The following is a 23,646-nucleotide window of genomic DNA, read 5'->3' as shown; positions in this document are numbered from 1 at the left end:
CTTGGCTCCATTTTAACTAGTCAACATTGATAAGGAAGCATAAGTGCCCACAGTGCTCACCAAGATTATGCAGAAATACAAAATGCTCTCAAAAGGCTTTCTAATATAGCTGCTGTGTGGGGCTAGTCTGAATAAGATAGCCCAGAGAAAAGCCAGCATGTGAAGCTGAGTTTCTGCTAAAGTTAAGGACTAATGATTATCTCCAGCAACTTAATAATTAGGTAATGCTTAGAAAGGGGCTCTTACTATAGAAAAGGGACCCGGGGAAATGAATGACTCTAATTCATATGTCAATTTGAGGTCTTAATAAAGAAAAACTTAAAATATTACAATGTAACTGTGAAAGTCTCCTTCAGAAATGAATAAACCAATCAAGAACGAGAGAGACAGGGTCGTTCTTTTCAAAGGAAGGACAGTGTGGCATCTGCAGGCAAGAACACGATTCAGCAACTACCTATGAAAGCAGTAGATAAGTCTACAGACTTGCTAAACTCTAGATTTCACTCACTTTGAAGCATACTGAGAAAAACTGCTATCTTTCATTCTCATAAATCTGCCAATCCCTTATTGGTCAAGCACATCAATGCCCATTAAACAGTGCATTTCAAATATTCAAGTGATAGCACCTACCTGTTCACCCTTTGGACCAGGTTCACCAACTACACCCTGTAAAGAATAAAATAAAAACATTTTTTAACTTTTTTTGGATTTTTATGTAATTTCAAATGATCTTTAATTGGGTTTAAGGATAAGCACAATTATAAATAATGTAATAGAAAAGAACTACCCCCTCTCCTCACCAACTAGCAAGAGTTAGGTAAGATATAGAGAAACTGACAGTTGTCCACAAATTGCTGGGCAACTTGGGAGTTCTTTGATCATATCTATGTAAAATCTGACTAGTGAATTGAGAACTAAAAATGAAGTGTACTATGACTCAAATTTTTATTTTCTCAGCTTGTTTTAGCTTTTGATAATTTATTATGTCAATAAGGTTTTGCTTCTTAATCTCAAGTTTTGCTTACTTTAAAATTTTTTTCTTGATAGTTCTTTAGGATAACTGTGAAAATATTCTCCACTGGACCAAAAAAGCAAGCTTGGTTTCTCAACACAGTAGAAGTCATCCTTCCAAATTAAGGAGATTTCCAGAGGACTGGCTCTCTTACCCGGTCACCTTTCATTCCAGGGAGTCCAGGAGGTCCAGGCAAGCCAGGGAGTCCAGGGCTACCAACAGAACCCTGAAAAGCAGATACAAACCCCCAGAGTCATGGTCACTGCAATTCTGGAAGCATGCAACCCAGACACAACATTGGCTACATTCATTCCGGTCTAAAATAAATCTGTTGTGGTTGGTTCATTCTGCTCCTCAAATTCACCTCTTTCCCAAACTCTCAGGAGAAGAGGGGCCTGTCCCCCTCCTCCACCCCACCTCTGAAGTCCTTGATTCCTAGGCCTGCACTCCTTCTCAACAGGGGGCTCTTTCAGTGGTGCCCCTGCAATGGCAATGTTTCTCTTGCTAGGTAAACAAGTGCTGCTCAAGTAGTATAAGGCCCCATTCATGCACAGATCTCTTCAATTCCAAGAACAACCAGAGGTGAAATGTAGCACTCCAAGCTTTAAAATATAATGCTACATGCCAGACTGATTAAAATACCCTTTGAGGGTATCCTCGATATAATTGAATTTCCACATTTATATTTGCACACATTCATAAAACAATAGAAATAAAAAATGATTAAATTATCCTTTGTAAATTGTTTTTCTCTCCTTATTTTTAAAATTGCATTGTGTTTTGTGTGAAGCAAATAAACTTACCAGTTTACCCGGTAAACCCGGGGGTCCAATGGGTCCTATTTCTCCTCTACTGCCCTGGAAAAACACAGACAACTGGATAAATTACCAACATTCAAAAGCTAAATTACCATGTCATAAAAAAAAAAATTCGACCTAGATTTTTGTTTACATATGCCATCAAAATATTCTCCCCATCTTCAAATGAAAGCAGAGACCTTTACACAAAATGCCTACAGCCTCTTCAGTGTTCATCCTTCAATGGCTGTTCTAATGCCATTCACAGTGATTACAGTCCATTAGAAAGAAATGGTATGGGATTCATTTATATGAAATGATAATTAGTCATTTTCAGAATCAAAATGACAGTCTAACATATATGGTTATTTGTGTACATGTTTTAACACTATTTTTAGACTCTATGTTCCTGAGGCACATGTATATAATTTTCAAATTCCTCACAATGCCTAAAATATGGAGTCAACTTTTTTTATCTATATTACACATTAAAGCAATATCTGGCAAATGATCTTGAACTTCGGAAGAGTGAAGGAAAAAAGAGAGGACATAGATGTTTGCCTTAAATTACTGCTATGCCTTCAAAAGGATATAGAGTGTAAAAATGTATAGTTACTGAAATAAATTCTTTGTTCTACTCATTCTTACCCTAAACATGTCTTAAAAATACAGTTCATAATAAAGATATACCAAATGTAACCCTCTAATTTTAATTTGTCAGCCAATTTCAACTTTTTATTTGAAAGTCTGAGCCCTTTGAAAAAACAGAACACATGAATTCTTCAACTTCTTTCCCCAAAGAATTTCATACAGTTTTATGCTACTGGTATGTTTTATTTCTAATGCTTGTTAAACTAAGCCAAATATTGAGGCTACTGAATAAATAATCACATTTCCTGAACAGTACATATGATAATAAAAGGAGTCCGTTGAGTTAGCTTTCTTTAAAATGACTTCATATTAATGTTTATTACTTATAAATTCTCTGATAAGATTATTCTGTTCTGACTCACATGACAATCATCTATATGTTGAACAAGGTGTCAAGACCCATAATCTGAATTGTCAGTTTCTCTAAAGATATAGAAATGTTTCTCAAATTACAAGTCTCTGGCTATGAGCTATAATTTTATGGCAGTCATTTCATATGATTTACAAGTGATTTTAAAATATGCCTTTAAGCATTTTCTGAAATTTTTAGATAAGCAATCTGTTTGGTGTGTGAATTGAGGATGCAAGATGTGTCTCTAAGCCCGTGAGCAGCTTAGAAATCAGAGGCAGTGCCTTAAGCACAGATACCAGAAGGATGTAAATCTAAATGAAAACCAGCTACTGTGATAGAAATACCAAGATTGGATTCCACCCCATTAGTATGACCCAGCACTTCTAAGTTCAAGACAGCTTTTTGTTAGTACATCTGCTCTTCTGGCATTTTCAAATAATTTTTGAATTGCCTCATGGTTGTGATCTTAAGTGTCATTGAACTAACATCTGCATAACAATTAATACTTATAGGTGTGAAAATAATCATCTCAGTAGACGAAAGCTCAGTTCTTCACACAACCTCAAGTATTCACTTCTAAATAAACAAATGCTTCTGTCATCTTATCCAAAATAAAACAGAAGATTATATAAACTTCCACTTGTTTTTTGGAGAGATTATTCATCTTTCCAGTCAAAAACAAAGACCTTCTCTTCTGCAACCTTATGTTCTCTGTCTTTCATGAGCTCTTATGATTCAATTTATCAATATTTTCCAACTGGCAGGACCCTGGTAATACATATGAGGAGACTTAAGACCTGAGTATTAACTGCCTGCTCTGTTGAACTTGAGTGCCGATGAGAGTCCCACAAGTAAGACTAGAGAAGGATTGGTGAACTTATGATGGGCATTTACTTTTGTTATTGCAAAACTAGAAAGCATGTGTTTTCTCGTTTTTATTTCACTTCCATTCTATAAATCCTTTGCCATCTTCCTTTGGTATTTCTACAGAAATTACCTCATTGTAGATAAAAGTAATGTTTATGTTCATAACAGTGACCAAACAGCTACACACAAAGTATAAGAAAGAGATTTTCTTTCTTTTTTATTGAGGTAATATTGGTTAACAACACTGTATGATTTAGAGGTACAGGATCACACCCTTCAGAGGTATGTGACCACACCACACCTACTAGCAAGGCACCGGGAGTCCTTTACCACAGTCTATTGTGCCTCTTCCCACTTTGCTCTGCACCCCACACCCACCAGCTTCAGTTCTACGATCAGATTTCTATGTTTTGTTATAGGTTTCATTTATCAATAAGACAAGATTTTCTGATGGTCATTCTTGTGATTTCTGTGTATTATAAAAACATGCATACTCTGGAATTTCACCTTCAGCAAAAATGAGCATGAGCAATGAAGATATAAATAGTAATCTCTAAAAGCACAGACTAAACTAAACATATTCTGCAGGGAGTAATTAACCATGACCTGGTAATAACAAGTGTGTAAAATTAATAATAAATCTTACATTTCAACAGCTGTGATGATAGCCATATTCTCAGATGTGCAAGGGAGGCTGGTAGGGAAATGGCTATTCTGCCCAGTGGCTAATATTGACAAACACCACAGCAACAAGAGTTAAGATTTTTAACAGGAGAATTGAAAAGCAAGAAAAAAGGCAAAATACTACCACTGAAAATATGAGGACCATAAAATAAGGTTATTTTTCTCTTGGAGGCTCTGTGCCACCACATATATCTCTAACATCTTTGTAACCAGATAATCCCCAGGAAAGGGGAGGTTCCGGGCTCCTTGCCCTATCCTAAGAAAGGGTAGAGCTTGGCCAGGAGGAGAAGCTAGAGAAGACAAGGAGAAGGAAAGAAGGGGATCAAGAAGACCTGAAGGAGTCACATGGAGCAGAGAGATAGGTAAAGAAGCTGAGCTAGCTTCTTGGCCTTTGACTTATACCAGGGACTTGGGGGACATGGAAGGAGACACTTAAAAGAGAGATGTGGGTGAGAGACCAATGGGGAGGTTGGCAATGGCAGCCTTTATCTTGACATGGATTTTGATTTTGCTCTTTTCCTTCCAAGCTTGCCTGGCCCTTCTGCTCCTTTCCTATGGGTCCCCACCAGAAGGTGCTTTAGACTTGCAGCAAGCTTTTGGGCCTCAGCAGTTCTGCTTTTGGCCAACCCTGTTTGGCTGGGCATTAACCCAGGAAGGGATGGGTAATTTGGGTTGATTAATTGGAAACTAACTATATTCTTTCTCTTCTATATATTGCACACTAATTGTATTAAAGTTTCTTTCTATTGAAGGCCTTACACACAAGAGTATGTTTTGTCTTGACATGGCTGATGGTAGAACCCATTTAGAGCAGGAAGGTGTGGGTGTCCTAGGGTACCCCTCACTCTGCCCTTTAACAACTTCAGACATCAATCAAGATTTTAAGAAGCCAACTAAAGCCTTAAAATACAAGATGCAGACACTCCATCAGTTATTCTCAACTCTGGGTGTGCATCAGGACATCCAGAAGCTTTTTAGAAACATATTTCACCACTATCTTCCACCTCTCCATCTCCCCATCCCTCTCCTTATCTCACCCTTCTCTCTCAGATTCTGATTTTGTAGGTCTGGGCTAAGACCAAGGTTGTTGTATCTGTTTCTTTATTTGTTTTACTTAGAGGTTTTACTAAATGCTTATGATGAGAGTTCCATAAAAACTAAATTTAAAATTTGCTAAATGTGTCCTGTACCATTAGAATTAGCAAGTTTACTTCAAATTGACTTGTGCTGTCAAGAGTAGAAATGATGTCAGAGATGCTCAGCCTCATTGCCAAGTGCAAAGCCTGGCTCTGCTATGTATCAGCTGATCACGTTCGGCATATATCTTAACTGCTTTGCCTCAGTTTCCTCATTTATAAAGTGGGGATAAAAACAGAACTTATTTCATAGGGAATTACAAGTTACATAAATCACTTAGCAGAGCCTGGCTTATCGTGAGCACAACATAGGTGTTAAGTATTATTTGTATCCAAGGACAAAATAAATCAGTCACAATTATACTTTTTAATAAAGCTAATTAAGTGTTCTTTTCCTTTCAAATCTTCCAACTCTCTTTAAAAGCCTAAGTTATGTTTGGGAAAAATAAGTCTCTAGTCCTCATTTCTCAAGTTCTGTCAACTCCATTGATCACCAAGAAGGCATCTTCTTTATAAATAAATACTAGGAGCCACTCTATAAAACTCACTTCAATAATACAAATACAATTTAGATGAGATGTCTCTCTTTTAAAGTAGAACTATTAGACTTTTTTAATAAAGTCATGGAACATATTTATTATACTTGTGTTGGCATAATTATTTTACCTCCCAAATGGATTTTACTCTACTCGTTGTACTCTAGATTTGAATGGTTGTTGTAGCTGCCTAATTGCCCAAAATGTTCTCTAGCTGAAGAAAAAAACATTATCTTTAGTACCTTGCCAATTTGAGAAGGGAAAAATTTTAAATCACTATGCTTAATATCTATTATATACTAAGTGTCTCTCACTGGCAAGAAGGATACTAATTAACCCAGAAAATCAATTATGTTTTCTAGAGTTTGTTGCTTTTACATTTTCATATTAGTACTGGAAGACCATATTAGTCCTAGAACAATGGTAACTTTTAGGTTTGCACAGATTTATTAAATCTATTCAATTTTATAGCATCACAATTTATATTTCTCTCTAGTAGACTTAAATATGCCTCACACAGAGAAGCAAATCAGAATCATCTAAAGTAAACTAGCACAGCAGCTTCACAAATGATTGATAGGGTTACATTCCGGGCCTGGGTGGGGCAACTCAGATTATACAGCAACACACCATACGGGGTCTTTGTGCTGGAGGCTGTTGACCACAGGCTCCGACAGGAAGTTCAAGACAGTGTGAGACCTCTGTACTCCAGGAGTATATAATATTCAGAAAACTGGGATAGATCAGCATGGCATTCATACCAGTCAGAATCATGAGAGAAGAGCAAATACAACCCACTTAACAAAGATGCTGGAAAGTTCTGAGAAGCCAAGAAAAGACAATTAATCAGGAGTCCCAGCATGGTAGTATCAAATAAGAAGCCATGTCACTTGTCTGCTTTAAACCAAAAAAAAAAAAAAAAAAAAAGGCACCAAACAAACTGGAACAAGATAGAGAGAGCCAGAAGCAATGTCCAAGCGGAGGATGTATATACTTTGATAAGCAATTACTTGAGATATCGAAAACACCAATATTTTGTTTCTGTGGTATTGAGGAAGATAGGTTTCCGACAGCAGTAACCCCAACCAATGCCGGATTAACAGAGTTTAGCAGAGTCTGGAGCAGTCAAATGCCAGAGCCTCATGAAGAAGCTATAAAATAGCCTGAAGAAGCACCCCTTAGGTATCTCGTTCAAGTCCCCCCTTGCCCTGTGGGAGCTGTTTTTTCCAGTCTAATGAATCTAACTTCTTTCACACTAGCCTGGATCCTGTCATACCTTAGTGATGGCCCTGGCAATTCACTCCATTCTTCTGAAGCTGAGTTTCCAAGAATTTGTTCAGGCAGGTTTGTCAATTTTACCTAGTTTCATTCGGATTTCAGTACTGGCAAAAGCTGATGAAACCATGGTGGAGGAAGGAAGATATTACTAATTTCACTGGTGTGCTCCGTTTGCCCTGGTCCATTAGCAGGAGATAATAGAAATAAGTTTTCATGCCTTCCACTCAGCTTCTCGGTTTGAAATTTGCAGGAAAAAACAGTCAAACTTGTGAGAAATAGTTGAAAATGTGTGAATTTATCTCTGAAACTGGATCTCATGATGTAAAATGAAAGAACAAATGTATATTTCAGTGAGTAGATTTGGTGTTAAAACTCTGCTCCAACGCTATAATATTTATAACTTCTCATGATACTTTTCTGAAAATTTTAGAGTAGGTGAGAAGTCAGTTATTACCAATATAAGCAGCATATCAAGATGTATTATACCAGCAATTCAATTTATTTCAAGAGATACTTATTAGGCCTTACCTAGTGGCAAACCCTAAGAAAGAAATGTGGGGACACAAGGTGGATCAGATGTGCCTGCCTTCCTATAGTTTCACAGTTTGGACAAAAGGTGCCAAAGGTTAAGGAATTCAGATTAAGGAGAGATCGAATCTACTAAGGACAGTGCATATCAGAATTGGTTTTGTTGTAGATTAACTTTTCAATTATATATAAGAGGACACAAGGGATGTTAAGAAATGGAGAAACCCATCTAAATGCAGGGTATAACAAAAGAAAATAGGCAGGCCAAAAAGTGGAGAGATATTTGGGAATTAGCAGAAAATCCAGCTTGATTACAACACAGATTCCAAACAAGGCAGAAATGGGAACTAAGGAAATAAACAGACAGTTCAAGATTTTGGACATTCTAGTGGAGATTCATTAAAGATGTTTAATGATGAAGAAAAGTGGGAAGACCAATAGGGTGGTATGTGCAGACTGGGGGCACTACCATGTCCCAGAAAAGCTTGCCATTTTTGTTTGTCACAATGACTATGAAGACAGTCTAGGGTGGAGGTCATAGATATTAGAGACCCTGCAACATGCAAAAGCCTGGAGAACAAAAATCTTCCCTGGCAAAATACCAACAATAGGGCCTCCCCTGGTGGCACAGCGGTTGAGCACTGGGCTGCAAAGCTGCCTGCAGCCTCTGCAGTGCCAGTTCCATCCCCAGACGCAGGCGAGGGTCCCACATAGCGTGCAGACCTCTCTTGCCATGCCCGCTGCTCCCCTCAGCAGTGTATTTCATCGGTCTGTCTGTTCTGCTCCCGGCTCTGGCTTTGGTGGATTATCTCACCCTCTGCGCTTCTGACTGTGCCCAGTGCTTGTACAAATAAATAAATCTTTAAAAAAGAAAAAAACAAAATATCAACAATATTTTGGTCTCCTGTTGGGGGATACCAAGGAAAGAGAGTCTGGGGCTGGAAAGGAAAATCAGGAGATGACTGCAATAGTCCTGAAGCAGTAGGTAGAGATCAGAGCCTGGGTGGTGGATGTGGGTGTACAAAAGAGTCAAATAGGCCTCCCTAGTGGCCTAGGGGTTATGTCTCAGCACTATCATCGCAATGACCTGAGTTCAATCCCCAGCAGGGAGCTAACCCACAGAGCACAGCAGACCTCTCTTGTCTTACCCGCTGTTCCCCTCAGCAGTGTATTTCAGTCAGTTTGCCTGTGCTGCTCCCCACTCTGTCTCTGGTGAATCCTCTCACCTCCTGCACTTCTGGACTACATCCCACTTCTTCTATGCCAAATAAATATATTTTAAAAAGAAAGAAAAAATTCAAATACAAGAGACTTGGAAAAGTTGTGGTAGAATGAACAGGTCAGAATGTAGATGGGTAAAGTGATGGAAGAAGACCAGGTGTTGACCCTCAGTGACAGGAACAATGAGAGGACTCTGGAGTCTTACAAAAATTCAAAAATCAAAATCTGAATCAGGCTCAAAAACCCACATAAGTATAACTTCCTCTGATCTGCCTATAGTCACATGAGAAAAATTAAATACAACCCATCCGCTCCAACACACACACACACACAGAGAGAGAGAGAGAGAGAGAGAGGGAGAGGGAGAGAGAGAGAGAGAGAGAGAGAGAGAGAGAGAGAGAGAGAGAGTCTTCTGCTGTTGTTCTGCGCCTAGTCCATTCCTTTAGACATCTTTATGACTTACTGCTGATGGGCCAAGTCCTCTCTACCTGTGTTAAGCTTTGTGTTCAGTGCATAGTCCGGCATTCAACTCCTTCCACTGAACTCAGTTTGCTGCTCTATAAAGTAAATACTGGATGAAAGTCAACATTCTCAAACTCCAGTGCTCCTCTCCCACATTGTTCTATCTTTTTGGACTAGTCACATTAGCCAGACCACTGTTTTAAAAATGTGATCTAGCTACATCCTCACGGCTTTGACAGTCAATTTAAGGCAAGTACTTTACTAAGAAATTTGCAGGCCTCTAGCAAGAAAGAAGAAATGCTGAAGAGCTGGCAGGAAAGGGTGTAATGAGCCGCAGGAGCTAGCTTCTTTGTTTGCAGAGAAACTTCAGGACACTACCTGGGAGAGGTCAGTTGACGAACATCTATAAGAAGTAGAAAAACTCCACTCTCACGTCACAAGATACGTGGAATATTTCACTCTCCTCAAGCATAAAAATTCCCATTCGACATACTCAAGAAATGCTTCAGAAGACTTAACTGTGATATTTGAAAATGTTTCTGTGTTCTCACTAGGAATTCTTTTACGCAGCAGATTTTGAAAATAAGAACTTAAACTCAAGGCAAAAGGAAGTATTTTTAAGTTAAATTTAAGTGCATAATGTTCAATTTCCCAGTTTCTCTCTGAGGGTTAAACTATCTACTGAGAAAATAGGCATTGCTCTGTTTACAGACTCACACTGAAAGATATCTGGCAGCCTCTCAAAGGTGAAACAGTTATCTTATCACCCAGCAATTCTACTCTTACATACATACTCCAGAGAAATTAAATTATATGTCCACATAAAAGTTTGTAGAAGAATGTTCATAGCAGACTTATTTATATAGCCAAAACATAAAAAAACAACAAATAAATGTCCATCAACTAATCAATGTATGAAAATAATGTGATATATTCATATAATTGAATATTATTCAACAATAAAAAGAAATAAAGTACTAATATATGGTACAATATATGTGAACCATGAAACAATATTCTAGGTGAGAAAAGACAATCATAAAATAAAGTTCCACATATTATATGATTCCACTGATACGAAATTTCGAGAATAGGCTAATCTATAGAAACAGAGATGGATTGTGGTTGCCTAGGGCAGAGGGGGCTCGGGGACATGTTGAATGACTGCAGTGTTTACAGCTTTCTTTTTTGGAGTGATGAAAATGTTCTGTGAATACACTAAAGATTAATGAATTGTGCAATTTAAGTGGGAGAATTATATAGTATATGAGTTCTATCACGTCAAAGTTTATTTTGCTGTAGTAAAACACATCCTTCAACATAGAATTACAGCAGAAAAGATTGTCAGACTTTCAAAAATATTTTTGCTTCCACTTTCTGATAAGAAAAACATATTGAATATCTCAATAGCATTCTCCATTTCACTGTCATTCTGGAAAAGCATATGCTCAAATATCAGAAGGTGCCTGTGGATGAATGAATGACTGGAGGGAAACCCAGAAAAGTCCTCAAAAGACACTTTGGAAAAGTTGCAGACACAAAAAAGGAATACTCACAGGAAGCCCCCGGGGTCCTCGGGGTCCCACCTCTCCTGGAGGTCCCTGCTGTCCCTGTTATGAACAAGGCAGGTAAAGAAGAAGCTAAGACTCCTTATCAATAATGATTTGTTTAGTGAACATACAACAGGTAGCTATGGACAGGTAAAATGGCACCTTACCGGCTTGCCTGAATTCCCTAGTTGGCCAGGCTTCCCTGGAGCACCCGTGTTACCCTATAGGTAAAAAGACAACATTCAAAGTAATCCAGACCATAAGAAGCCACAATCGTCAACCCCTCTTGTCTACAGTGGGTGTTTCTATATTTAAATGGCATTAATTTCCCAATTTCACATGAGAATTGGGGAAGATATAGAATCTCATTCTAAGTGGATACATTAAGTCCTTTAGATTTAAGACACTACTTTTTAGTCACAGAAGTCTAGTAAAGGTGTCAAAAAATGCAGACAAAAACAAGAGGATTTTTTTTTCTTTAAGATGTTAATGATATGTCTTTCCTTTACCATTTTCACCTTCAATACACCTCTTTGAACCCTTTCACCGAATACTGACACTGTTAAAATTATAAGGAATTATGCCAGTGTGAGGAAATAAGAGGACTCACTGCTGAGAAAACCCTGGCAGTCAGCTCCAGGGAAGGCACCTGCTAAGAAGCCAGGGACCCCATCAGTCTCTCACAGGCCACTTTACTAAGGAACATGTCTGCTCAACACACTGTAGCCGTATGATTGCAGGGTTGCAGTCATATAACCTAAATGGGACCAATTTCTCATTTTATTTAATTTATTTAAATTAAACTATATATTCATTTCCTTATTTTTTTTCATTCACCTACTGTTTTTAATTGATAAGAAATAAGGACTGGTTACTCAGCATGTGAACAAAAAGGCTTTTTTTTTTTTTTTTTCAGTGTAAGCTGAGTCACTTTACTATTCACTGACATAATTTCTATGTAATAAAAATAATAACATCTTCCTTATTTTAAGTGGTAAAGAACAATAAAACTTTCTCTGTTTTACTCTAGGAAAGGATGACATTTCAAAAAGGAGGTGAAATCAGCAATATTTTCTCAAAGTATTCTTCCAGCAGCTAGGAAATAGACTAGCATTTGAAGGCTTAAACCCTTTTATATTGCTCCTAAGGGTCAAATATAAAACAAAAGCAATTTAAAACATTTAAAATTATAATAAAAATATATTATTAAAAGAATAAAAGAAGAAAGAAAAATATTAATTGTAAAGTTTTATCTTTTACCTTTTCGCCAGTAATACCCTTTGCACCAGGAATCCCGGGAACACCCTGAAAGAATGCACATGGAAGTGGAGTTGATTCACCCTATCTGAGAATCCACAAGATGCCAAGTGGATTTACACATTGCTGAGAGGCTGAGGGAACCATGACAACCTCAAGGCTTTAGTGTAAGGAAGAATCTTCCAAAGCCCCCAATTCTGGACTATCAGTTATAGAACTACACACAGTTTAGTTCGTATTACTTTACTTTATCTAGCTTCTTAATTCTGAAAACTCTTAAAGAGAATACTACCTCTAAACTAATTATTTTTCAAGCATGAAATTCCAAACTATAATCCAATAACATTTGAAATAACAGGAGTTCTTATCAACATGATTTCATATGCAGAATAACAAAATGAAGACCTAAAAAAAATTGCTAAGCTTTAAATAGAAAAACAGAATGGCAGGAGAATGTTGAGTATAAGATTTGGTACTACTAGAAGTCCTTATAGACTCTGATGATTTTTGAATTGTCAGATAAAATAAATCAGAGGTCAGTCCTCAATATTACCACATATCCCTGTTTAACTTATTACCATTTGCCTCCAAAGAGCCAACAATACATGTGATATAATCCACATAAACTTCCAGCTACATTAATGCAGGGAAATACCAAGGTGAATAATTCAAAATGGTACATAATAAAACATGATATTTTATATTTGACATTGTACCCTGAGCATACTCTCAACCATCTGATGGCTTGACCTACCAACAAGAGTTCTACAACAAGTTAAAAGTAGTGGGAAGTATATGATCCTGAACCACAGGATCTCTTGGTAAAAAGAGATAAGGAAGACTGAGAGAACTAAAGAGAAAAGAAGGAAGCAAAATATAAAATTAAACCTTTATTAGATAAATAGATAAATAGCTAATGATTCAGAAAAAAAGTACAAAAATATAAGTGTAAAAATTAAGCATCATATCTTCTCCAGAACTTATCAAACTACTCAATATGTATCCCTCCAAAATGTATATCAACTAATAAACATTTAAAGATCAAATACTTACAGGCATACCCTGCAATCCTGCATCACCGGGAGGTCCAGGTTTCCCTAATTCACCCTGAAAAAAATTTTTTAGTGCATCATTGAAACTGTGTGAACTACTGTAGTTCTTTAAGAAAAGGAAGGATACAAACTTCCTTAGTAAGAGGATTAGCAATACAGCTGACCTTACATGCTGTTTGATATGAAGCAGTTCAGTGTGGGGGTAGAATAAGAATTAGGATATAAATTTAATCAAAATACACAATTTCCTTCAGCCTACTTTCAACAACAGGACAATTTTACTGAGTTCCTGAAACCAGGCAAACATATTACTCTAATAAGTAGTTTAAATTAATACTTGATTAAAAAATTCAAAGGAGGAAGACAGCTAAAACCGGCTAAATAAGACTTCAATGATATAGTAATGAAAATGCTGCATGTGGTTGGCCCAGACTAAATCACCCAGATACCTTCGTTCCGGGCATTCCAGGTATCCCATCACGGCCATCCACGCCTGGCAAGCCCTAAAGACATACAAAGAAACACACTGTCCTTTAGGAACTGTTACATTCTTCTTCCCTTCATCATTTCTTGTTTTATTTTAATAGTCAATTTGAAAAATGTACTTGAAGATTATAGCACACGACATACTGTGTCTCCTTTAGATCCAGGGAGGCCAGGAATTCCTGGAGAACCTTGAGCCCCCTGCAGAGCAGAGGGGCAACAGATGGACAAGACAAGCTCAGTTATCACAGTACTTGGACACCTCAAAGAAATAAGTATGATCAGCAGAAGACACTAACAATCAGGACATTTATAGCAATTAAGAGTATTTTGAACTCACTCTATCTCCCTTGGGACCTGCTTCTCCTGGAGGTCCCCGCTGTCCTTGATCACCCTGTAAGAAGATACAATTTCGTTAATATAAGCAAAAGTTACTCATTAATAAATTTTTGAAATTATAAAACATCATTCACTTTACCAAACTATTGTTTTTTCATCCCAGTGACTTTGCTCTTCTACCAAGGATGTTTAGTTCAGGAAATCTTTGTATAAACACTATATTGTCTTAAAAACTGGTGGCGCAAGGGTGAAGCTGTCCTCAGCCACTGCAGCACAAGCTCTATCCCGGGTCAGGGAGCTGCCCACATGGCACAGCAGACCTTTCCTGACTCACCCACTGCTCCCCTCAGCAGTGTACTTTGGTCAGTCTGCCTGTTCTGTTTCCCACTCTATCTCTGGTGAATCCTTCCCCCCTCCCCCACATCTGGCTTGTACCACAGTTCTTGTATGCATAAATAAATAAATCTTTAAAATAAACTGATGCTATCAAAGGTATAATTAAAGACTTGCTTGTCTTTTTATTTCACTTATAATAAAATGATGTGTGTCCATAATGCAAGTATAGCTAACTATTTATTGATATTTTTATTTACTTTTGAAGAAGATTTGAGGCAGTTTTATGATAATAATAATGATACACATATGGCAGTCAAAATATGGAATGAAATCAGAAATCATAAAAAGGCTACTCAAAAACTAGAAATGAGATAAATAGTGTGACTGGAACCAAAGCAAAAGTAAAACACAGCAAACATAAATCCACAATTTGACTTCACCTATGAGAAAAACAAAAACTATATCAAGTCAGAAGAACAGTTCTCTGTGCTAAAAAAAAAGAGATCTTAATTAAAATTTCTTAAAATAAATATTACAACAATTGCCCATTTTTCCATTTTTATTATTTACATAAAAGATGCTTGTGCATGAGCACACACACACACACACACATATGTGTATATATAGCAAAAAGATATCACTGCTAAAAAAGTCTATCATTGGGTCTTATGAAAGGAAAACCACTCACAGGAGCACCAGGAATGCCTCGAGGCCCAGGGTCTCCATCTAAGCCCCGAGAACCCTACAAAAAAAAAAGCAAGACAATAAATTAAATTTGAGATCAGTCATGTATGTTACAGGCCACATCAGTCTTTTTAAGGAATTTTGGCAGTCAGTTAAACAGGTTTTGTGTTTGCTATATATACTCTTCATTAATGAATCCTGGGAAGTATTTAATCAAACATCTCAGATTGAAAACACTAATTTACATCTTCTTATCCCAACAAAAGTACTTGTACCCAAACTCTGATACTACTCTGGACATTTTAACACTGCTTTGATTCTGAACTGCTGACATGAACTGAAAATACCATACTGTCAGGGAATTTGGAAAACCCAAGGAAGAGGTTTGGGCCACTCTCTAGAGTTTTCAGAATGACCAGAATTCATTAATGCTGAACACCAAGGAGACACCCCAAAAACAGTGCCATGGACTCTGATGCTGCCATAGCTGTGGAGGGGATTCTGGTGTTCAAGAATTCCAACAAGATCTAGACTCAGAAGTCCATGATGTGGTTCAGAAAAATGAATTGTAATAAGAATTTGAGCATCTTCTAGTCCACCTGGATAGATGCTAGGTCTGATTTGTATTAGTCTATTTTTTTTTTAACAGAGTCACCCTATCAAGTGATGATGACCTTAAAACTATGGGGCCTTTAAATCTAATTATCTTGAGATTATCTCTGACTTGGCTTGGTAATATTGACATTACATATACCACCACTTCCTCATTTTCATTATAAGAATAAAAATATGACTGTTACAACATAAATATGGCATTTTCTTGTGCTCACTGCACATGGTACATACAAAATTCAACCTACTTCTTTAAGTCTTTTTCTCATCTATTAAGTGAATGAGAAAGCAGCAGAGCAATTAACATGAACAGGCTGTCTCTTAATGAACAGGGTTGAGACAGGAAGATGATAAAATAAATGGAAAACCAGTCCAAAGAATATTGGCTAAATGTAAGACCATGAAAATCACATGGGCAGCATCTGTAGTAAGAATTAAAAAAAAAAAGAAAATCTTTCATAGAAGGTACAGACATAGGTAAAATCAAAGAAAGAGCACAGTTGAAGCAAAGGTACCACAGAGCCCTGGAATTCTTTGATCCCTAAAAACTAGAACATAGCAGAAGGCATTCTACCTGCATGAGGGAGGAAGAGGTCTGGAAGACCTGAAAAAGACCTTGAATTCATCATTCATCTTGCCTTATGAAAGTGAAGCTGGCCTTTGCATTATAGAAATGGCTTTGATGCACTCACACTCTCTCTCTCTTATTGCTGTTCAGCATGAGCTCAGACCCAAACTGCTGTTACTAGGTAACCACTCCATGGGTCTGAGTTCATGAGAAGAGTGGTTTTTCCCCTATTGAAAGCAATTTGACAGAAATCAGGGGAAATGAGAAATTTTGAAATATACCGAATGGAAAAATACCTCAAATAAAGAACATATCAAGAACAGTAATTGGTTTCAAAGTGAGGGGGTCACATATTTTGGGAGATTATTTAAATCCAGAGACAGCAAAGGCCTAGATATGAGAATTTCAAAATAAGTGGGATTTATTGCTTAATAACAGAAGAAATACACACAGACTGCTACTTAAGGTAACATGAATATAGAAATAAAGACTCCAACACATTTTTTAAAGTACAGTATTATTAGAAAAGAAATACTTTTGAGGAAATGGAAGAATGAAGGCAGTATAAAAATACCTAGAAGAGATAAAGAACCTTAAAAAAAATAAAATGAAGAAATCATTTACAAGAGAATTCCCTTAATTCACAAATTTGTACATCTTTTTAAAAAATTATTTACCTTCATTTTTTGAACACTTACACAAGTTGCTAATGAAAGTTACTAATAAAAGGGTCTGTGCTGCTTTGTGTAATGACACAAAGAGAAATTAGCCCAGAAGTTCTAAAGAAAATAAGGCAAGGATTAGAAGTGGGGGGTTGGCAAAGATGCTCTTACTCATTTTCTGGAGTTTACAAATTCACTGTCCTAGTATACCCCCTGAGAAATGTTAACAATTTCCCAAAAATGGATAGAGAAGCTAAATACCTAGGCAAAGGGGTGGGGAGAAGGGGGAGACATTTCTGAGCATATTACAAATGATCAGGTTTCCATTGCTTTTGTCTGGGCTATTCAGTCCCTGTCCTTCAATCCTCCACCAGCAGCGAAAACTCACCCTTCTAGGCCCAGCATCCATCCTTCCAAAGCTACCTCTTCATGAGCTCTACATCTTCACTCCCACATACCACATGCCCTAACATTTATGCCTCCCTTGTTTGCATTATAGTTAGCTATCTACTTGCTAAAGACCTTAGTCCTCTGTAAATCTCCCCAGCTTCTCAATGAGTACCTTGTTCGGGAAATGCTGGAAGACTCTAGTCTCTGAAACCAGGCTAAGGACAGAGAGGTGAACTCTGTTCACAGGAGTGCGATCCATGTTAAAGGCAGAGCCAGCGGCCAATGTGATAATTGAATCACAATGGCCTGCAGGACGAGGGCATCCTGCCTCCTCTACCTCTCCTTTTCCAACCTCTCCTGTCTTTGACTTGCACACTCAAGTACTATGTCAGTGTTATCAATGAAAACTACCTACAAGGATAGAGATAAAACATAACCTGCTTACTCCTATTTATTTATAGTAATTAAAAATACACATACGTATCATGTAGATCACTCATTTTTATCATCAATGTTTGTAACAGAAACATGAAAACTTAACCTCTACAAAGCACCAAGTGAAAAATAAAAAGTGATATTGCTGAAAATAAAATGTCTTTAAGTGGCCAAAAGTTAAATATTTATACATTTTGATACTGTATCATCATCATCATTATCATCTTACTTTTTCCCCTTTGGCTCCAACTACACCAGTGATTCCTCTCAATCCTTGAGCTCCCTGGAAATGTAAAAAAGAAAAATGAATTATTTTACTCGATGTGCACATTCTTTCATCTCATCACAAAAGCTCACCTACAAGGATGTCATCATGACCAAAAGTAAGAGCAGGAAATAGTGGCATTATATAAACAAACTTTTCTAGTTTCAAAAGACAAATCCAAGGAGAGTTTTTCTGACAATAAAACCTTTTTGAAAAATAATGAAGACTTATACAATTCTGAATTTTTAAAAAATATTGATGACAAAAATATAAATATCATTAGCAAAAGAAAATTGTGATAATGTATTTGACTTGTCTTTTGACATATATACAAAATACAAACCACCAATCCCACCTCCTTCATTTGTAACTTAGTTACATATAACATAATTGCTATTTTAAGCCTTGGAATAATTTTTCCCACCAATGCAGACCATCAAAGGCATTTAGGTTCCCAGGTTAGTCTAAACAAAATTTTATGACACATACATCAAGCTAGTCTTGAGCAAATGCTTGTGTTCATTGTACACCATATGACCATTTCTACAATTAAAGGCATTCTTAATTCCAATTTGGGGCAGTAGGAACCCATCTTATCCCATCTCAGGCACAGGAGAGGGTAATCCTAAAAATAAGGGTGTGGGGTATGATTTCTAGGGTCTTTCATTATGGACACGTCACCATTCTTGACACTAGCCCACAGCCACAGGGCTGCAGAAATCAATCTGCTAAGAGGGAGCCTGGGTGAATGCTCCATCAGGAAAGTAGGGCAGCTACTTCTGCACATCTTGCCAACTGTCCACATTGACTCAAGATAGAGTCGCTCTAGGCCAGTCATTTCCTTTGTGTTCTCACTTGGAGAAAATGGGGCAATTTAAAAGCCAAATTCTGCATTCAGATCAGTCACAAATTCTGTGTGACATGAAACACAAATGCACAGGATGATCCAGTATGTATATCCACCTAGGATACGAGATATGTTTATCATATTAAAGCTGCTCTTCTGAAGGCATTTCTACAAAAAAGAATTCCAAAAATATTTGGATCAGTAGCAGTGACACGAGAACACCAGGTATTACTCCTCAAAGTAACTACTTTGAAGGGGAAAAAAAAAGCATACTTTTTTTGTTATTATAATATTGCAATGAAATGCTTTATAAAGAATCATAATAACATGGGTGAACAAAGTAAAAGTTTTGGGGAGAATTTTGTTTCACTTCATGGATTCCTAGCTATTTAAGAGCCCAATATAGAGGACACACTAAAAAGTACAGGCATGTCATGATTTATACTGGATGCCTAGTAGAAGTTTATAATATAGATAAGGAACTCTTCTATTTTAGAATAAATACAGACTCATCACTCTGAGATAAACCTACAAAAAGCTGAAATAATTTAATTTTATAGACAGATAAAAGAAGAATGATGAAGATAGACTGAAAAGTCAAAGAATCTAATCTTTACATTAACAATTAGTGAACACTATCAGCTTATCAATAAAATCATATTGAACCACATGACTGGTGGTGGGGGAAGAGTCAACCTTCTATTGACTGATCTAGATTGAGCATTTGGCCTAGGCATCCTTAGGAATCATTAAAAAGCTCATAAAATTACTAGCCAAAAATGTATACAATATAGATCTATGTTTGATCAAGAAAAAGTTATTAAAATTTTGGAAGACAGGTTAAAGGAAAGCTTAAAAGCAAGAACTTTGTAATCAGGGAGACCTGATATGAATTCCTAAATAAGCATACTTCGGTTCAACACTAATCTCTAGGTAAACACTAATCTGCACAGCTCCCTGCAATGTATAAAAGGTGAGGCTTGTGGGGAAGAGACGAGCAAGGGAAGAAACAGTAGCCCTGAATATGTCTTTCACGATACTTTAGTTTCTGAGAGTAGAACTCAAGCTTATCGTCTATACATCCATACCTCACTTAGCTGCAAATGTGCAATATATATTCTGAAATTATTTCCATAATTGTCATTACTCATTGTGACAAGAAAAAAAGGACAATTTCACTTTCATACAGTACAAAAGTAATGCAAATCCTGATTTAACAAACAATTTAGACTGATGTCAATGTCCCAAATCACCTCACTGTGCATATTATTGCAGCAATATATCAAAGCCTAAGAAACCAACTTTTTATTAAAAGACAAGATTATGAGCAATTAAGAATGTTCTAATTGTACTGAATACATAGTTATAAACTACATTACTCCAGTGAATGATTTACCTGCTGCATATTCAATGTATAAAAGTTTCTCATTATAACACATGATAGTGGAATAGAACATAAATATTTGCTTTCAGATTACCTGATCCTGAGATCTAGTAATAAATGTAGGTGATTATGGGTAGATATTTTCTGTTTAAAAAAAAAAATGCTTGAATGTACAATGTTTCCTTTTCTGTTTTGAAAAAATGGTAATCTCCAAATGGTAGCTTAGAAAAACAGAGAATGGCATGTGAGTATAATGTTGTTAATTCAAATACAGAATAGAAAATACTCCAAAATTCATGAAAAAAAGAATACTTGCATATCCTAGTTAAATAGTTTTTTTAAAAATACTTTACTGGAGGGCCTTGAGCTCCAACTTCTCCCAGTTCACCCTGGTCACCTTCTTCACCCTAAAAAGCAACAAATAAAAGCACACCAAATATTATTTTAGCAAATCAACAAAGAAGTACACTCAGACTAACTCAGTGGAGTCTAAATTCATTGGCATCCTCTAAATTATTCTACTACAATTTCTTAAATTATTTTACATTTTAACTGCAAAATTTTCAGAAAATACAGAGAATTATAGCACCAAAGCTAGCAAATTCCATTATTCAAATATCAGTCATATTTTAGATATCCTTTTCTAAGTTTTCCCAAAATGTAAAAGGGGACAGAGAGAGGACAGAGAGAGGGAGAGAAAGAGAAACATGGGTGCATTCACCTTTCAAAGATATGTCTATGTGTGTTGTGGAGAGTGTATATTAGGAAGATGTGAACATACTATGCGAAGTTTTCCATGAACTACAATATTTTAACCATTTTTTCATTTTAATTTTTCTTATTATAATTTTTAGACCATATATAATTTTTAAATGTAATAAAATCATTATTCTTTCATGGCTCACATCTTTGCTGTCACTCATAGAAAAGCCTTCTCCACTCCTCAAGTACATAAATACTCACCCATATTTTTCTTCTGGTAATTTTATAGTTTCATTTCTCCCATAGAAATCTTTAGTTATCAGTAACTTATTTTTATGTAAAATAGAATGTAGAAATGTTTTTTTGTCCTGGGAATTGGTCAGTTGATCTAATATCATTTATTGAATTATGGATTCTCTCCACACAGTTTGAAAAACTCATCTTCAACATATACTAAATTGTAATACTAGTTTCTAGACTTTTTATTTTGCTCTATTGACCTGTTAAAATATTGCCAGTGCACATATTTTAATTGCTGAAAATTTCCTTTTTTTAAAGATTTATTTATTTATGCATACAAGAACTGGGGTATAGGCCAGAGGTGTGGGGGGGGGCAGTATCTGAGAGGACTCACCAGAGACAGAGTGGGGAACAGAACAGACTGAAACACACTACAGAGGGGGGAGCAGCTGGTGAGACAGGAGAGGTCTGCTGCACCAAGTGGGTAACTCCCTGACTGACAGGGGATCGAACTCGTGCTGCAGAGGCTGCGGACAGTTTCACAGTGCTGTGCTTGCACAGTGCTCCCTTGCACCACCAGGGAGGCCCTTATTTGCTGAAAATTTCATATATACTTTTATTTTTTTAATTTCCCCAAATATTTATTCTTCGAGATGAACTTCAAAATTGTTGGGAAGATCTTCACAAAAATATTACTACTTGCTTTATATTAAGGCTATATTAAATTAATGATTTTATATGGAGAGAATTAGACTCTTCATGATATTGTGACTTCCTACCCTGGAACTTAGTGTTTCTCCCTGTATAGTCAAATGTATTTCTTTCCATCAATGATAATGTTTTGTTCTTTTCTTTATAGTAGTCTTAAATATTTCTTAAGTTTGTTCTAAAATATTTTGACTATATGTTTCTAGAGTGGAATCTTCTTGCAGTATGTTTTCTAATTACTGATTTGACTGTTTTTAATATTAACTTTATAACCTCTGATATACTTTAAAATGTTACAATATTCCAAAAAGAAATTCAAATAAATCAAAAAGAGAAAGACGAATACCAGATGGTATTACTTATATGTGGAATACAGAGAAACAAAACAAAAGGTCAACCAAAGCTAACAATAGCCCCGGGAATCTGGCAGAAGGGAGGCTAGCAGAGGAGAGGCGGAGCGTGTTGACGTCAGCTAATCAACATGGCGGAGAAGAAACCCTGTGGGTAGGTAAGTTCTCCCATAAAAGCGATTAATAGGTAGAAAAAGTGGCAGGTCCTTGTGAGAACCAGGACACGTAAGATAAACTGGTCATGCCGGGGAAACTGCCTGAAGGGGAAAGTTGCAATCAGAGGAGGAGAAGAGAGGAAAGCAGCAGAAGCCTGCTACTCTCTCCCCTACCCTCCCACCCCCCACAAAGCCAGCACACTCGGACCAACAGAAAGGAGAAAAGAACAAGAACAAACTAGAGATCAAGCAGGACAGTGAGCGGAAAGCAACTACTGCAGGCACCACGCCCCGCGGCCAGGAACTGTGGAGAACCACCACAGTGGTGAGTGCGTGGCACCGGGTCATCAAGAACTTGGCGCCATTAGAGGAAGACAGGGACTCCGCGGACAGACCTGCCGACAGCCAAAGGCCGCCGGTAAGCTGGCGCGGAAAGTATACGTGGATCCCACCTGCCCGGGTTCCTGAGCCCCGGACCTAGGACTGTGGGGAGATGCAGGGAAGCTGTCACTGAGGTGAATGGCCCGAAGTGGTTAATCAAAAACTAGGTGCCCGGGCTCAGGATCAGAGTACAAAAGGTGCCATATCTGCGGGCACTGAACTGGGCTACTTCCGCGTTCTGGGTCTGAGAGCTTTGGAACTGAGAACCAGGGCCCGAAATTTGGGTGGTGGGATCCCCACCAAGGTGGGGCACAGGGAAGGCATAGCACCAGTGCCGTTGAGGCGCTCCGAACCACACCAACCCCCGCCCACACACCCCTTTTTGTTCCCCTAGACCTACAGGGGAAAAGCACAGTTCTGGAAGGATACGAGGAAAGGTCTCTGGTGCCACCTAGTGATCAGAACAAAATCACCAACTAGTTCATAGTTGGAAGACAGGGACTACAAGACTCCCTTCTGGAACTGAGTAAATACAGAGGGAGGGACCCCTAAGGAACAGTGCCCAGCAACACAGCCACAGGAGCAATACCCTGGGGGAGTTTTGGCCTAACAGTACTGGACTCAGTCTGGTAAACAGTTTCTGACACCCTTGAAGGAGCAATCCAAAGAGATGGCCGCCAACACCAGTGGCATAGAACTAATTAGAAAGCAATCAGCAGGGA

The 23,646-nt window shown here is 37.4% G+C and overlaps 1 protein-coding gene across 3 annotated transcripts in view; it reads right to left on the bottom strand.

Moving 5' to 3' along the window:
- The window catches only part of COL9A1 (collagen type IX alpha 1 chain), a gene marked incomplete at its 5' end in the record, with an annotated part of 67,560 nt that overhangs the window by 24,550 nt on the left and 19,364 nt on the right, over nt 1-23,646 (bottom strand). For 2 of the 3 annotated variants that reach the window (XM_084227717.1, XM_084227718.1), the window contains 13 exons: nt 631-666; nt 1,167-1,238; nt 1,816-1,869; nt 11,081-11,134; nt 11,242-11,295; nt 12,335-12,379; nt 13,385-13,438; nt 13,833-13,886; nt 14,014-14,067; nt 14,207-14,260; nt 15,230-15,283; nt 18,122-18,175; nt 20,742-20,795. In XM_084227717.1, coding sequence (XP_084083843.1) covers nt 631-666; nt 1,167-1,238; nt 1,816-1,869; nt 11,081-11,134; nt 11,242-11,295; nt 12,335-12,379; nt 13,385-13,438; nt 13,833-13,886; nt 14,014-14,067; nt 14,207-14,260; nt 15,230-15,283; nt 18,122-18,175; nt 20,742-20,795 — 693 coding nt within the window. Of the gene's footprint in view, nt 1-630; nt 667-1,166; nt 1,239-1,815; nt 1,870-11,080; nt 11,135-11,241; nt 11,296-12,334; nt 12,380-13,384; nt 13,439-13,642; nt 13,673-13,832; nt 13,887-14,013; nt 14,068-14,206; nt 14,261-15,229; nt 15,284-18,121; nt 18,176-20,741; nt 20,796-23,646 lie in introns of all 3 variants that reach the window. The other variant, XM_084227716.1, reaches the window with a different exon arrangement.

The sequence above is a fragment of the Talpa europaea genome, assembly GCF_964194135.1.
Source record: "Talpa europaea genome assembly, chromosome: 2".
NCBI classification, from domain to species: domain Eukaryota; kingdom Metazoa; phylum Chordata; class Mammalia; order Eulipotyphla; family Talpidae; genus Talpa; species Talpa europaea.
This window is presented reverse-complemented; position numbering and strand designations above follow the sequence as displayed.